We start from the raw sequence: 17756 nt of genomic DNA, 5'->3' as shown, positions 1-17756 counted from the left end.
GGAGGACCATGTGGGCAACAAGAGGAAGTTGGGCATGCCTGAGTTCAAGGACCGCTATGATCCTGACTATGTTGCCGACAACGTCCGAGGTAAAGCCTACTTGAAATTTTGTTTTTTTACTGCATGATGAATGTGACTTTTGTGTATATTTATTTTACTATATGAATGCAACCCATTTTTATGTGCAATATAACTCTGGAGATGATGTGGACGACGGGAACATCGACTTCTTCGTATCGAATGAAGTACAGAAGAACTTGTGAATGATTGCCTGCTACAAGAGAAAAGAAGTTTTGGTGCCCTTATTGTACCACTAAGCCAAAGCCCAAGGATGGACTCTTTGAGCACCTTGTGTCTCATGCACGGGATGCATCGAAGATTGGGGAGGATGACAAGATCAGGGCACAACATGCATCCCTCTAGAAGGCTTTGACTCCCATTTAGTAGCCCTTGTCATCTTGATCATCTAATGTTTTACTTTTGTTAAAGTCCAGGTGGTTGTGAATGGTTGGAAGATCGTATATTTTTATAATGTGGTATGTGAATTGTTGGAAGATTGTATATTTTTGTAACGGTATGTGAAATGTTGGAGTTTATTTGTGGTTTATATTATCTTGTTGCAGCCAGAACCAAGGATGAAGCCAACTACACTATATTGTCGATAGATGCCTGCCCCACGATGGGCTCCAAGTGTCGTGGACATAACCCTGATAATACTAGGGTTAGTAATGTAGAGGCAATCGTATCTATTGAACGGTGTGAGTGGGAGTATGTTCAAGAAATTATACAAGTTTGGGCCCTTTGTGGTGGAGGTAATACCCTACTCATGTGGTGCTCTTGCTCTTGACGTAAGGTACAATGTGTGGATGCTCAACCCTTAGCCCGAAGCTCCCCTCGGCTTATATAGAGTACGCTAGGAGGGGTACATAATGTGCTAGTATTAATGTTGTTAATGGTCTCAGGCCTGGATGACTGCTTCACGGTATTAATTTGTTACTTTACTAGTTGTAACTGGCGTATTTAACAATATTATACCATCGTTGGGTAATTGTCATCATTAAGACATCATGGGTGAGAAGTATCCTCGGTAGCCGTTGACTCATGGTTTAGCCGGCTGCTCCCTTTGTCTCCCTTGCTGACTGCTAGTCCTTGGCCATCGGGCGGCTCAGTGTCCGATCGTATGGACTTAGTGCGGTCCTGAACCACCCTTCTTATCCTTGATGGTTTAATGACGATTCCCCATGGCCCATGGTCTTCTCGGTCATATCTTGGTTGGGTCGTGGGCCTTTGGTGGGTCATCTACATACTTACGCCTACCCCGTATATATAACCTCCACACCACATAAATTATTTCAACTTACTCGAAGGTAGTTTGACATTTATTTATAAAATATCTGCATTTATCGGATAAATGGTGGTTGCATTGCGGACGGTAGCTAGTGCCATGCTAAAAATGGGAAACAATCTGAACAAGTCTCAAATGTCAGAAAAAGAATGTGTCAAAGATTTGGTGTGAGTCTGACACTAGAACATTGAAAGGAAGATGGGTTTTGTTTTTCACCATTTAACAAAATGACAAAAACAAAATATTCAAATTAATCATTTGATTAATCCAATATGACTTATGAGATACACATGATCACAAAGAACTAATAGGCAACTGATAGCTAGGGTATTATTCCTAGGGTGTTAATTTGCTTTTCCTATTTAATCAAAAAATTGGAAAGGAGTTACATATATCATAATAGTTCAACAGAAGTACAAAACAAGCCAAACATAATAAAAATTATATCAAGGTCCCTAAACCGCAGAACGACTAATGTCGCCGTCAGAACGAGCCGCGAGCACCCCTATGTCGCCGCTCCCATACCGGAGCTGTCTGACCTTGCCGATGACAGTCGAAAAGTCTTCATGCACACGCTCGTGAGAGCAACACCATGGAATTGTAGTCATTATTGTTGAGTCCTTGTATCAATCTCACACTAAAGCTCGAAACGCTAACATTGTCATCCTCATGAAGAGATGAACTAACGCAGTAGCTTCTTGTAATCTGTCCTTGAACAAACTTGAGAAGGATCGAAGCACGAAAGACCAGCTCGAATAAGAAGCGTCGTCATCCGTCTAAGCATCGAGATTTGAGGGCTAAAACCCTAACATGTCTACTAGCCGGAGCGGAGGCACCGAGATTTCTCGCTACTTGCGGTAAATTTTGGTGTTTTAACTCGTTTACGAAAGTTAAGCCAGATCTGACCCCGGTTTAAAAAAAATGAGGATCTAACACTTTTTCTACCGCCGAGGTATATGACGGTAGGGTATAACGACCTACCGCAAAGGTCCATGGCGGTAGGGTGACAAGAGAGATAAACGGCCGTAGGAAATTGCTCACGTGGATGAAGAGCCTAATGCCAGACACGACAGCGGTAGGTTTTTATACTCTACCGCCATCCATGGATTATAATTGTTCGAACAATACCCTTGAGGTCGATGGCGGTAGGGTATAACAATTATCGTTGAAAACCCTGACAGTAAATCCACGTCAGCGTAACTAAACGCTTGTTGCCTCTGCCGTCGACCCTACCGAGTAAGCTGTTATACGCCACATCATCAGGCCCGGCAATAGAAAAAATATCATATTCTAAAATTTTATCAAACCAGGGTTTGATTGGACTGAATTTTCGCAAAAGGGTGAGAACACCATAATTAACCGCGAGTGGCCACGACAGCAGCAGACAGAAGAAGGCTTTGTCCAATTGCCTGGCGAGTGGGGAAAGAAAGACGTGGTCCCTATCTAGTCAACCTGACGTGTTCTTGATTCCTCACAGCTTATTCTAATGCGAGGAGCGGTGTAGCTCTAGCTAGTCAGATTCCAGCAATAATTTGGCTGTGGCTCGCCTGCGGTTGCTGATTCTGCATAGCATTCAAGCCATGACGAGCACATAAAGTACCCATTTCCACAGCCACTCGCCGTTCTGCTGAATTGTTCGGGGCACCATGAGGCGAAATAGTATCTTGCTTGTTTGCTTTAGTCTACGCCCCTATGACGGTCTCAAGGAAATATTGCCCAGCCGTCGTGGTTGTTGATTTCATACACTATTGTTCCCTGGAAAAGGAAAGAACCAGCTCTGAGATTCCAAGATTATTTTTTCCTAATTCTTTACGTCCTCGCCTCGGTCTCTGAGTTCATAAGAAACTCGAGATATCTAAGTAAGTACCTTTAGTTTCATGAGGTGGGTATCCTTGTTTCTGTAACTGATTCGAAACATCCGATGACTTTTCAGGATACCGCGGTGCCCGGTACCAGCTTCGCTTTCGATCCAAGATATAAAAGAAAATTTGGGGAAAGGAGCAACTTTGAAGCTACCCTGGCGGAAGAATCGACTGAAAGGTTAGTCTGTTTCCATTTCTCCAAAGTGATTACATCAGCTTTATGCTCTTCCCCTTTGTTAATTTGGATCGAAGTCTTTGCTCTCATGATTGGAGATCGCAATACATGGATCACACTGATAACGCTGGCTCCCAATTCATTCTCAGTGGCAGGGTGAAGGATCCACTCACTGACGGGGAAAGATGCGGCCTTACTTTGATCCGGAGTATGAGAACTTCAATCAGCGCATCAACCCTCCTCGGTCGGTCTCTAATTAAGCTGCAGAATTTGATCGGTTTTGTTCATTGTCCGGTTCATATGCCTTCACTTGCTATGCTAGAAATCCTGCTAATTTCTGCTCTTGAGTCTTGACACGATGAAACTTCTGCAGGGTCTGCATCGACAACAACACATGCCGCGACTGCACCCTAGTGAAGGTAAGGATCATCTGAAGCCATCCTGTTCAGAGGCAAGAGACAGACAGAGAACATTTCACTCCCGGGGATCATTTCATTTCAAAATCCAAATTTGCGTACGCAGCTCTATCTGCCTCATGATCAGTTAATTTGTCTGTTTCAGGTGGACAGCATGAACAAGAATGGCATTCTGCTGGAGGTGGTGCAGGTCCTGAGCGATCTTGACCTCACCATCTTGAAAGCGTACATCACCTCGGATGGCGGATGGTTCATGGACGGTAAGGCGCCCTGTGCTATGCATCACCACTCCAACTTAAGTTGTTACACGGCCTTGCAATTTGAGCTGTATATTGCGACTAAACGATGCAGTGTTCCATGTGCTGGATAAGCAAGGGCACAAGGTGACCGATGAGAAGACCATTCAGTACATCGAGAAGGTTTGCAACTTCCAATAACCATCCGTTTTAACTCTTAATTTGAGACATTAGATTACTTTGGTGAAATCTCTGTTAGTATAATTAGTTTTCCATAAAGAAGCTGAGATTATTACTCTGAAACTGAATGGGAGCTGAATTGTTGCTTGTTGACAGGCCTTAGGACCGGGCAGCAACATACCCGGCGCGACCAAGGGCAGCAATTCGCCTGGGAGATCAGTCGGGATGCACTCGATCGGCGACCACACCGCCATCGAGCTCAAGGGGGCCGACAGGACGGGCCTTCTCTCGGAGATCTTTGCCGTCCTGGCGGAGCTCCAGTGCAACGTCATGGCAGCCGAGGTCTGGACGCACAGGACGAGGGTGGCCTGCGTGGTGTACGTCAACGACGTGTCCTCGGGCCAGGCGATCGAAGACGCGTGCCGTTTGGCCGGGATCGAGGAGCGACTGAGGCACGTGCTCCGCGGGCACGGCCGCGGAAACGACGACGACGGCGACGGCGGCGGCCGCGGAGCGCACACCAACTTCTCCGCCGGCTCCACCCACGTGGACCGCCGGCTGCACCAGCTGATGCACGCCGACATGGACTTGGGCGGCGACGGTGCGCCGCAGGGCCATCCTGCCGACGACGACGGCGCGGCGGTGACCGTGGAGCACTGCGAGGAGAAGGACTACTCGGTGGTGAACGTGAGGTGCAGGGACCGGCCCAAGCTGCTGTTCGACATCGTCTGCACGCTGACGGACATGCAGTACGTCGTCTTCCACGCCGCCGTCACCTCCGAGGGCATCTACGGCGTCCAGGAGCTGTACATTCGTCGCAAGGACGGGCGCACGCTGCTGAAGGACGAAGCAGAGAAGGTGACCAAGTGCCTCGAAGCGGCCATCTCCAGAAGAGTGTCCGAGGTAGGTGGTGGTACAGCAACAGAATTCGGTTCAATTTTCCGGTCGACGGCGCGCTGTTTCTGACTGACGCCGGCACGGGCTACATTGCAGGGGTTCACGCTCGAGCTCTGCGGGAGGGACAGGGTGGGGCTGCTGTCGGACGTGACGAGGGTTCTCCGGGAGCACGGCCTGACGGTGACGAGGGCCGACGTGACGACGGTGGGGGAGCAGGCCATGAACGTATTCTACGTGCGCGACGCGTCGGGGCAGCCGGTGGACATGAAGACCATCGAGGGCCTCCGGGGACAGGTCGGCCAGACCGTCATGCTCAACGTCAAGAAGGTGCCCGATGGCAAGGCACCGGAGAAGACTGGTGGCAGCATGGCCAAGACCAGCTTCTTCTCCTTCGGCGGCCTCTTCGCCAAACTAGGGGCATAATTTCAGCCGTTGCCCGTTGGCCCTTCCCGTCGTACAAATTGTTGTAAAATGGCCCCAATTGGAGTAGTCCGTATGGCAGCTCTTGGTGTATTTTCTCCAACAAGTTTCCCCATTTTCTTTGAATTTTAACGGAGAAAAACATCGACCCGCTTTATATGTAAAACAACACGGTCGAATCGATACAAAATGATAAGGAAAATCTCTTAGAAAGCAGATCAAAGATAATACCAGATTACAATAGTGCCCACACTCCATCAAGGCACACCTGGGCCTACTGACTAGAAGAGAGACCGCACCTTCATGAGAAACGCCGCACGCACACAGTCACACAATTGTCGCTAGAGAGGGACCTCGCTCTGGGACGTGGAGCACCGATCTTGCCTGCACACATTGAGGACAGAGAGTGATGCCCTCGACATCGCGTGTAAAAGATAGGGACTCGTTAGAACCGTTTCGAAGTAGAGCCGAGGGAGCTTTGAGATAGGATCCGAGCTAGCTCGCCAATGTCAAAGAAACGCAGCCACAACGACGCCCTCAATAGGCTGACTACACAATGTGCCGCCATCATCGAGACTGAAGACACATTCAAGGGTTTTTCTCAATTTTTCGAAGCTTGTGATGATCTTTCGAAGAGAGAGATAAACGAATCTTTGCCCAGTAGGGTGAAAAGAGGTCAGATGGGGATGCCTATATTTTTCTCAACCTCACGAATTTCCTTCTATTTTTTGGATCTTCCCCTAGTTTATTGAAAGTTTTTGGCATTTTCTACTATTTATAATTTCCCAATGATTTTCTTTGAGGAAAATAAGGGCATCTAAGAAAAATTTCAAAATATTCAAGGGCCATTTGGTAAGTTTTTGTGGTCTCTGTGGACCTCCTCGCAGTTATTTTGACAACTTGCCACTTTCTTTGGACAAGCATTATCATTCAAATGTGTTGTGTGATTTGTGCACTGCACTTATTTGTTATGGAAGACTTGAAGGAGGCAAAATTGTGTCCCACACATATTTCTAAAAATAGAAGAACGCATGGATGTCAAAATTTCAACAAAGGTACGTGACTTATTAGCATAATTTCATAACATACTTGGAGAGTCACAAAACCTATTGAGAGGAACTCAATATATTATTAACTTAATTTTGGAAGGAAGTCTTTTCTAATCTTTCACACTAATAAATGAATCCAAAAGAGCACGTTATATTGAAGTAGAAACACAAAGATTATTTTTTCGCAAAAAGGGCACATTGGAGAGAACATTAGCCCATGTATTGTGCCAACCCTGCCCACACCAAAGAAAGATGGGTTTTGGCACATACATGTGGACAACAGAGCCAACTATAAGATCACCATAAGGTACATATTCCTTACTCCTAGTATGGGTGACATGTTTTACCAACTTAGTGGTGTAATAGTTGTAAGAGCATAATTTTCCCTAAGTAGTTTTGGTGGTTGATGACAATGCCTCTTGCGGACTAATCGTGTGCGTTAAACTTTAAGATATTATCACGTGGCATGAGACAGTTTTCATCCCCTAAGTGGTTAAAATAGAAGATGATGTTTTTTTATCGATTCAGTGTTGGTGGACTTGGGTCATAGGAAAATACATACTACCAAGACGGGATTCGCATTTCGAAAGTTGGGAAGAACTATCAAGTACACTTTAGCACCCTTCCGTTTCCCGGCACTTTGGAGCCCATGTTCTGCCCAAAAGGCCCTCACGGTTATATAAGCGGTAGTACCGTGCTAGAGAGCAGCAGTACCACCCCAGCGGTACTGCCGTCCTGCAGTACTAGGTCCACTACCGCTCATATTTCCTCTCTAGTGTCCTCGGGTGCTCTTGTCCATTTCTAGAGGAAGTACCGCTCGTAACGGAGCGGTACTAACGCTCGGGCGGTCCTGCCGCCCTCCACTTTCGTGGCACTACCGCTTATTTTTCGCTCCATGGGTAAGTGCCTCGCTCGAGACATTTTCAGAGCGACATTAGTCAGCGGAAGTACCACTATGCTCGGTACTGTGGTACTGCCCCCGTGTTATGGCTAAGTCCCCCAACTGTGGAGTGTTAAGAGGAAGTGCCGCTGACAAGGAAGCGGTAGTACCGCTCTAGCGACACTACTGCCCTCCTCTAGCTGAGTCCAACTACATGGACCACGGAACTTAGCTCAAGCGGAACTACCGCTCACCCGAGCGGTACTACCGCTTATATGCGACATGTGAGCAAAAAATGGTCAGATTCCCCTCTGCTATATAAGTGGGTCTTCTTCTCCAAGAGACATCACCTTTCTTCCCCAAAAGCTCCATTGTTGCTCTTAAGATTATGCTTGCCCGATCTCTCTCCCTAGCCATCGATTCTTGTTGATGCTCTAGGGTTTCGAGGAGAAGGCCTTGATCTACACTCCCACCAAGAGAAATTTGTCCCCCACTAATCCCTTGCGGATCTTGTTACTCTTGGGTGTTTGAGCACCCTAGATGGAAGAGGTCACCTCGAAGCCATATTCTATTGTGGTGAAGCTTTGTGGTTTCGTTGGGTGCCTCCAATTAAGTTGTGGAGATTGCCCCAACCTTGTTTGTAAAGGTCTGGTTGACGCCTTCAAGTGCACCACTAGTGGAATCACGACATCTCGCATTGTGTGAGGGCGTGAGGAGAATACAGTGTTCTTAGTGGCATCCTGGGAGCATTGTGCCTCCACACCGCTCCAATGGAGACGCACTTCCCCTCAAAGGGTAGGAACTTCAGTAACACATCCTCGTCTTCATCGGTTCCAGTTTTGGTTACTTCACCTTTACCTTGTATTTATTCTTGCTTGTATTTGTTGTTGTTAGCATCATATAGGTTGCTCACCTAGTTGCATATATCCACACAAACTATTTGTTGCTAAACTTAATTTGTTAAAGAAAAGTTAAAAATTGGTAGTTGCCTATTGAAAGGACATGGATGCCGCCTAGAGGGGGGTGAATAGGCGCTTTAAAATAATTATGGTTTAGGCTTGAACAACTACGGAATAAAACTAACATTCAATTTGTCAAGCACAAAAGCTACAACAACCAGGCTCACTTATGTGCACCAACAACTTACGCTAAGCAATATAAACAACTAAGTGATAGCAAGATATATAACATGAAACAATATGGCTATCACAAAGTAAAGTGCATAAGTAAAGGGCTCGGGTAAGAGAGAACCGAGGTGAAAGTGCGTTATATCGACTAGAGGGGGGGTGAATAGGAGATTTTTAGAATTTCATCACTGAGGAAATTCCTTTTGAGGAAATTCCTCACTGATGACTAACTTACAGCGGAAACGGTTACGGATCAAACGTGCAGACTTTCACAATAGCAGTATTACAGAGTGAAGAATGTGAAAACAGATTGCACAGTAAGCAGGCACGCAGAATACAGATGATGATTAACTCAAGTGAAGAATTTGGGGTTGAGGAAATTCAGAGAAAGTCTTCAGCAAATTCTTCAAACAGTCACAGTGAAAGTCATCAACACATAATACAGAGAAAGTAAAGAGTTGAGGAATTAGAACCCGATTCTTGGTGAAGACTGTTGTTGATGACCCAGTTCCAACTGCTGTGACAGTTGTACATCTGGTTTGGAGCGGCTTGGTATTGAAACCAAAGGACACCCAGTCCCGGGACACACAATCCCTACCGTATTCTCCTTGAGCTAAGGACACACAGTCCTCGCCCAACACTCGTGGTAAGTCTTCAGGGCAGACTTCCAAACCCTCACAAACTCGGTCACCCGGCGATCCACAATTGACTGCTGGATTGCTCTAGACCATGACGCCTAACCGTTTGGAGGATGCACAGTCCTCAAAGGTAAAAGGCTTCAGTCCCACACAGGAACAACTTCTTCAGTGATGCTCAATCACTAGTTTTGGTTTGTGGTTTCGGTGGGTGGTGTATTTCCTCACTGATGATTTACTCTCGAAAGCTCTGAGGAATTTGGGTTGCTCTTATGACAAGTGTCAGTTTCTAACGGAGCAGCCAACCAGCTAGTGGTTGTGGGGGGCGGCTATTTATAGCCTGGGAGCATCCCGACATGATTTGACATTAATGCCCTTAAATAATATGACCGTTGGAGTGGATAAGACCAGTGACTTGGTGTGGCTATCGAAACGGTCGGGACCCTCAACTGTGACAGTCCTCATGTCACTCATATTCCTCACTCGAGGCTTTTGGTAGGTTTTGGCTTGGGTTGAGCATCATGAGGAAATCCATTCCATAGTGTTACTTTGACCCCCTTTAACAGTACGGTGTTCCTATTCATCAAATGCGAAGAAAGTAAAACAGAAAACGTAAATCTTCACGTTTCAATTCCTTCAAAACGATTTTCTTCAGGAACCACCGATCTTCTCAATATCAATATCTTCATGAGGAATATCAATCTCATTGCAGATTCCTCATTATTCATTTCTTCAGCTTCAGACCAATTTCTTCAACTGAAGACATATATTTTTAGGGGTCGACATTCTTCAAATATCTCAAACTCCTCAATGACTTATAGATCCTGTGTACACTTATAAACACATTAGATACTTAACCTATAAGTCTTCAAACCACCAAAATCACTAAGGGGCACTAGATGCACTTACAATCTCCCCCTTTTTGGTGGTTGATGACAATTAGGTTAAGTCTTCAACAGGGAATAAAAATGTGAAGTGTAAATACTTAATTGAGGAATTTGAAGACAAGATTCACAGAGACTCCCCCTGAAGATGTGCATACCTTGAGGATTTTGCTTTTATAGCATATGCACATTGATGATTTATATCATGAAGATCTCCCCCTGAATCTTGTAAATCATGCATACATATAACATATCATATGAAGAAAATGAAGATGCATGATGGCAAATGGTATCTGACGAATTCCAGCATGCGTGCATTAAAACTTGAGGAATAAGCATGCGAAGAAAAATGTTCAAAAAGCGTCAGAGTACCATCGGGCTTAAGTTACAACTCATTACATAAAAACTTCAGAAGAGCCAAGAGTTTGTAACTTAAATATAGTTCATAAGCCCCAAAAATAACTCCCGTCTGAAGACTAACTCTCAAGTTTCTCCCCCTTTGTCATCAAGTAACAAAAAGGGACAAACTGAGGACTAACACCCGTGAAGACTTCATTTCTTGGCGGTTGATGAAGATCCTTGGCGCTTCTTGGGTGTAGTCTTCTTCCTTGGGCCTGTTGCGGTGTCGAGCTGTTCCTCATCAGATTCGGCGGTGCGGAAGGACGAGAAGGAGCTGTCTTCAAGATCTGGCACAGGAATGGGCCTGAACTTCTTCTTGGGAGGCCACGACCAGTCAAAGTCCTGCTCAAAGTTCAATTCTTCAAGCTCAGTCTGGGTCTTCAGATGTGCAAGAGTAGCCCAGGTGCGATCAAAAACCTCATGCAGATAGTGATGATTAAGCTTCACACTGTTCTGTGTCTCAGTGAGGGTTTTCACAATGGCACGAAATTGGCGTTTGACCCATTTGTGGTTGTGATCCACCTTCTGATGAAGACTGAGAAGAAGCTCTCTGGTGTTCAGCACGCGAGGAGGAACTGGGCTTGGTGGACGAGTCTCAGTATCGTCCCATGAGGAATATGCATTTGGCTCTTTAAATTGACCATCAAGAGGCCTGCTGCCTTCATCAATCACAGACTTTCCTTTTCCCTCAATGGGCTCGAAAGTCTTCTTGTTGACCCGGATAGGAGGCATATAACCAACATGGTTCTGGAAATCTGCGTGAAAGTTGATGCCTGTCCTTGTCCTGAGGAATCTCATGATCCATGGTGCATAAATTTTGTGATCATATGGGCACATTGCATTGTCAGCCAAAGTCCTCAAGAAGAAATCATGGATATTCATGGGGATACCGTGAATGATGTTGAAGAGTATATTCTTCATGAGGCCGACGACATCTTCGTCATCATCATGGCCTTTGATTGGCGCTAGCACACTGCAGAGAATGCGGTAGACAGACCGGGGTGTGTACTTGAGCTCATGGACGAGGAATGTGGTTCTTGAGGGTTTTCCTGCAGCCAAAGGCTTCATGAGGACTTCCATCATTCCATTTGGCATCTCACGCTCACCATAAAGCTTCACTGCCCCTTATGAAGGAATTGGTACGGGCAGTTCTCTGAGAAGTTCAGACGCTGGAGCCTTGTAGTGAGTATTTTGGGTCATCCAGTCGAACACCCAAGTGTTGATGTCATCAGCATTGCCCGAGATGTGCAGAGTTGAATAGAACTGAAGAATTAGCTCACTATTCCAATCTGATATGTCGGAGCACATAGGGAGCAAACCTGCGTCATGTAGTACACTGAGGACTGGTTCCATGCAGGGAATCTCTTCAAGTTCATCATGAGGAATGTGCCTGTGCTGGAATATCTTGTTGCGGCCACAGAGCACAGAAGCATAGTAGTTCATCTGAGTCCTTGTCCAAAACTTCAGATGCCTCATTTGAGGCTTGTCATAAGGATTCTCTCCGATGAAATACATGCGTTCCTCAAAGAAATTCTCTTTCTGAAACTTTGGCCGCTTTGAGAATAGCAGGCGCTGAACTGGATTGAGATTGTGCTGAGGAATGGGAGGGGAAACAACCATGGCAGTCTCTGGGTTGAGCACAATGAATTCATTGTCAGGGGCGGGAACATTTTCTTCAGCAGTTTCCTCAGGTTGAGGAATTTCTTGCTCTGGCTGAGCATCAGGCTGGGGAATTTCTTCTTTCTTCTCAGCTTGAGGAGTTTGGTCAGTGGGAGGAGCCTACTCAGACTGGACATTTTCTTCAGCTTGATTTTCATCAGCTGACTTTGTGACAGAAGCAGATTCATCAGCTGCTGCAGCTGAAGCTTCAGTAGTCTCTTTCTGAGGAATATGAGGTTGAGGACTTTCATCAATTTGTATTTCCTCATCAGTATGCTCCTCAGAGGCAGCATCCTTCATTTCCTCATCTGCCCTTGTAGTGTGGTCACCAATGACGACCATTTCATATGAGGGTGCAACATTAAGAGGCACCGGGTCCAGAGGGGCAGATTCTTCAGTTTCCTTGAGGCGTTGTGCCTCAATCTTTTCTTCTGCTGAGGAAGCTTTTCTTTTCTTCGCTTCCTTCTCAGCAGCCCTTGTCTTTTTCGCGTCTGATGCAGACGGGATTAACTTCTTCACCTTTGAAGTTTTTGGTGAAGGTGTTTTCTCAACAGATTCTTCAGCTGGCAGTGAGGAACCAGCTGGAACAGAGTCATCAGCCTGCTTTGGTGAAGCAGCTGGATCAGGAGCAGTTTCATCAGGATTTGTAGTTTCATCAGGAGCGGTCTCGGTGATGATTTCTTCAATAGCCGGCTCATCAGCACGGCGCTCTTGGTGTTGTTCCTCAGCTTGAGGAATTTCCTCCTCATCAGGAGATGCATCTTCTGGCTGTTCAACCAGGGGCTGAGGAGTCGGTGCTGGTGGGGGGTGACGTTTGTTGTAGTCATCAACAGCACTAGTGGCTAGCTTGATGAAATTGCGTTTGATGCTTGTGCGGTCTGACAGTTTCTCACACTTGTCAGTCAAGACTTGCAGCTCTGCCTGGGTGGACACCAATGCTTTAGGCGTCAACTTGAGAACATTTTGCCTGAGGAATTTCTCCTTTCTGGCCTTTGCAATCTTTGCCTGCTTGGCCTTCTGTTCCTTCCACTTGGCTTCGTTTATGAAGGTAGCCACCATGTGGCTGACACCAGGAGGAAGTTTCAAATCATCAATGGGTGTGTTTGGGTCTTCATACCACACATTGATGAAGTCGAGGAGGACCTTGGGGTCCATCGCCAGAGGAATAACACTGCTTGATGCTTGTGCTACCCTTTCTTGCTTGTTCCTGATGATGGCTTCCAGAGTTTCATCATCATATTCATCACTTCCATCTGATGCACACGGGACTGCGATGATTTTGCTGGGGCTGGGCAGAGGTGGAGGTTCAGTTGTTGTCAAAGTCTTCAAAAGGGGTGTTGAAGACTTTGTCTCCGAGCTAGTTGCAGCTGGGAGTGAGGAGCTAGAGCTGGCAGTCGTAGTCTTCACGACTTTCTTCTGTACTGGCTTTGGAGGTGGAGCTGAGGACTTTGGTGTAGATGCGATTGGTGCTGAGGGTTTTGGCGCTGATGGTTTTGGTGTTGACGCTTTTGGAACCGAGGGTTTTGGAGCTGAGGGTTTGGTTGAGGAATCTCGGAGCCTGAGGTTTCTGCTGCTGAGGAATGAGCAGCACCGGAGGCAGCAGCTGAGGATTCATGAAATTTCTTCACTACTGTTTCTGCTTGCTTCTTGAGCTTGGCCAGATGCCTTTCTTTTTCATCTTGGTAGTCATCAAGTGTCATAAGACTTGAGGGATGAGCTACTTGATGATCCTCAAGTGGTGCCCTTCTGCCAGGAAGCTTCAAAGCGAATTTCTTCGCATATTTTGGAGTCACAAACCTGTACTCCTTACACTCCTTTGCCCATCTGCGTTCAATTTTCTGCAGCCTAATCTTTCTTTTAGGCATAGTCTCAGGTTCATCATCAGGCGTGCAATAGTCCAGGTATACGTCATTAGGAATATCAACAGCTGTGTTCTGCTCCAGTTTCTTTCCTCCCTTCTGTTTCCTTTCTTCCTCCATTTTCCTTAGACGAGGAACTTTCTGAGGATTTTGAACTCTTGAGGATTCTGATGAGCCTTGAAGAGTTTCTTCCAGAAACGCTGCAAATGAGTTAATGTGATGAGAACCGAGAGATTCATCAGCTGACATGTGTGTACCTGTGAACAGAGTATAGTTCCGAGGAATTTGGAGAGGTCATATGCGTTCTCAGATTTGAAGAAAATGGAAAAGTTTGACAGTTTGAGGAATATAACCAGTGGTTGAGGAATTTGCTTAAGCATTCTGTTCTTGGGTTCCAGAGTTGTACAGATCCGAAAATTCGCACAATTGAGGAATCTCGTGAAAATCTTAGATGCTTAGCTAGTTCATCAATGATTGTGGTGATGGATAGTGTTTGAGGAATCATGTGCGCATCGTATCTTGAGGAAAAACAGATTTCACATGGGAGAGGTAAAATTTCAGATCTAATCTGTTGTAAAAATGGGATATAATTACCCTGGAAGGTGCGAACGAAGAACACAAAAAGGTGGTGTTGGAGATGCTCTTCGGTCAAGTGTCCAATGCACCCTAACTTGGCAGCAGAGGACGTCTACGGCGGCGGCGGACGTAGATGTTCCGACTCCGGCGTGATCCTGGCGGCGAGAAGGTTGAGGCAGTGAAGCTCTTCCTTGCCGGCGACAAGACTACCAGCGGTGGCGCTAGGGTTCGGTGTGCTGTGGCAGGAGAGCGATGAGGCGAAGAAGATGATACCGAGGGGGTTAAGGACATATTTATAGCCCGAAAGTTACTGTTTGGCGCGAAAGTTTCGGACCGAATAGCCCTTGCCTCTACGTCTCCGCGGGACACGTGTAGCTCCCGTACGATGCGGTGGAGATAGTGGAGATCGTGGCTATCCAATCATGGGAAGTGGGGGTTCAGTTACTGTTCCTTTGAAGAAAACAATTTTTCGAAGATTTGAGGATTTTCGTTACAAAATCATCAGCTGACAAGGATGCAGTGAGGATTTTGAACAAAGTTTCAAGTAGAACGCATATGAGGAATTGAATAGACTGGATAAGTATAGCATAGAGGGAAAATAGGGTCCGATCACATTCACTTAGCAGAAACATCGACTTGAAGAAATAGCAATAAGTGAATGCTGTTGAGGACTAGAAATCACAGTCTACCTAGGCAAATGAAAGTCATCAAGTGTTTTTGAAGATTTTGCAATAGATCATCACAATGAAGAATAGTTGTTTTGAAGAAAAATGCATTGTGAGGAAATTGATCATTTGAAGAAAATCAACTTGAGGAATTTCACATTGGGCGGTGGCGTTGCCCACCATATAAGAATGTTGATTACAGACGCCGCGTACAATTGTCATAGGGCCCTCAGAATCGATTTCTTCGTTAATTTCTTCACATTCAGAGTGATTTTCTTCATTGGTTGAAGAAAATCGTTTCATCATGTGTTGCACATCTAAGTCATCAACTTTGCATAAGTGTTAGGATGTGTGCATGTTTTTACAAAACATTTGAAGACTCTAAGATATTTAGCTCACACCGCAACTTGCAAAACCTTTTCTCATCCAAGGGCTTAATGAAGATATCAGCCAGTTGATCATCAGTCTTCACATGGTCGATGAGGATATTTCCCTTGAGGACATGGTCCCGAAGAAAATGATGACGAATCTGGATGTGCTTGGTCTTCGAGTGCTATACTGGGTTATAGGCGATCTTGATAGCACTCTCATTGTCACAGTAGAGAGGCACATTCTTCATGTTGATGCCGTAGTCCTTGAGGGTTTGCTTCATCCATAGTAATTGAGCACAGCAAGAACCAGCAGCAATGTACTCAGCTTCGGCAGTGGAGAGTGATACGCAGTTCTGCTTCTTTGAGGACCAGCAAACCAGTGATCTTCCGAGGAAATGGCATGTTCCAGAAGTTGACTTGCGATCCACACGGTCACCAGCATAGTCTGAATCAGAATACCCTACCAGATGAAGATTGGAGCCCTTGGGATACCATAATCCTAGTGTTGGTGTGTGAGCTAGGTATCGAAGAATATGTTTCACACCTTATGGTGTGATTCCTTCGGTTTTGCTTGAAAACGTGCACACATGCAAACGCTAAGCATTATGTCTGGCCTAGATGCACATAGATACAATAAAGAGCCAATCATAGAACGGTATACCTGCTGATCGAAATCTTTACCATTTTCATCAGTGCCGAGGTGACCGTTGGTAGGCATTGGAGTCTTGGCACCTTTGCATTCATGCATGTCGAATTTCCTCAGAACATCCTTGAGGTATTTCTCCTGTGATATGAAGATTCCATTGCTTTGTTGACGAATTTGAAGACCTAAGAAGAATTTCAGCTCCCCCATCATAGACATCTGATATTCTTCACTCATCATATAGGCAAATTCATCACTGTATCTTTTGTCAGTACAGCCAAATATGATATCATCAACATATATTTGACATACAAACAGTTCATTATCATAAGATTTTGTGAAAAGAGTTGGATCGAGTGAACCAGGTTTGAAGCCTTTCTTCATGAGGAATTCCTTCAATGTATCATACCATGCCCGAGGGGCTTGCTTGAGGCCATACACAGCCTTTTTGAGTCTGAAGATTTTGTCTGGATTCTTTGGATCCTCAAAACCTGGAGGCTGAGCAACATATACTTCTTCCTCAAGCTTACCATTGAGGAATGCACTTTTCACATCCATTTGATATAAGATGATGTTATGATGATTAGCATAAGCAAGTAGGATTCGAATAGCTTCAAGTCTAGCAACAGGTGCGAAAGTTTCATCGAAATCTATTCCTTCAACCTGGGTGTAGCCTTGGGCTACAAGTCGTGCCTTGTTCCTCACCACTTGACCGTCCTCATCTTGCTTGTTTCGGAAAATCCGCTTGGTGCCGATTATGTTATGCTTGCGAGGATCTGGTCATTTGACGAGCTCCCATACGTCATTCAGCTTGAATTGAAGAAGTTTGTCTTGCATGGCTTGGATCCACTCCGGTTCCAGAAAAGCCTCAGCTACTTTTGAGGGTTCTGTGATAGATACAAAAGAAAAATGCCCACAAAAGTTAACTAAGTGTGAAGCTTTTGAGCGAGTGAGAGGACCTGGCGTGTTGATGTCGTTGAGGATTTTGTCAAGTTCTACTTCATTTGCAATCCTTGGATGAGCTGGTTGAGGATTTTGTCTGGGCTGAGGAAGTGGTGCTGTTGCAATTTCCTCAGGAGCATCTTCTTGACTTTCATCAGCGATAGGGATTGTTTCTTCACCAATTTCCTCAGTGGGAACAATGTCTTCAGTAGGCTTAAGCTTTATTGCTTCCTCAGGAGACAGCTTATCTGGATCAGAAGGCAATTGCTCTCTTTGCGAGCCATTAGTTTCATCGAACCGCACATCTACAGTCACAACAACTTTGTTGTGATAGTTGTTGAAGACTATGTAGGTGTGCGAGTCCTTTCCATAACCGAGCATAAAACCTTCATGTGCCTTAGGTGCAAATTTTGAGCTATGATGAGGATCTCTAATTCAGCATTTTGCACCGAAGACTTTGAAATAACTTACATTGGGTTTCTTGTCAGTGAGGAGTTCATATGAGGTTTTCTTGAGGAATTTTGTGAAGATATACC

General features: G+C 45.5%; 1 protein-coding gene across 1 annotated transcript; it reads left to right on the top strand.

Moving 5' to 3' along the window:
* Positions 1 to 2733: 2733 nt before the first annotated feature.
* Positions 2734 to 5747, top strand: LOC123403818 (ACT domain-containing protein ACR3). Its single transcript, XM_045097735.1, has 8 exons — positions 2734 to 3204; positions 3279 to 3385; positions 3532 to 3626; positions 3756 to 3801; positions 3944 to 4058; positions 4150 to 4217; positions 4371 to 5117; positions 5208 to 5747. The coding sequence occupies exons 3-8, from the start codon at positions 3568 to 3570 to the stop codon at positions 5532 to 5534; spliced, it is 1362 nt and encodes a 453-aa protein (XP_044953670.1). The 5' UTR covers positions 2734 to 3204; positions 3279 to 3385; positions 3532 to 3567; the 3' UTR covers positions 5535 to 5747.
* Positions 5748 to 17756: the final 12009 nt, after the last annotated feature.

This window comes from Hordeum vulgare, chromosome 6H (genome assembly GCF_904849725.1).
Source record: "Hordeum vulgare subsp. vulgare chromosome 6H, MorexV3_pseudomolecules_assembly, whole genome shotgun sequence".
NCBI classification, from domain to species: Eukaryota; Viridiplantae; Streptophyta; class Magnoliopsida; order Poales; family Poaceae; genus Hordeum; species Hordeum vulgare.
Note: the sequence above shows the minus strand (reverse complement) of the source record. Positions and strands in the feature narration are given on the sequence as shown.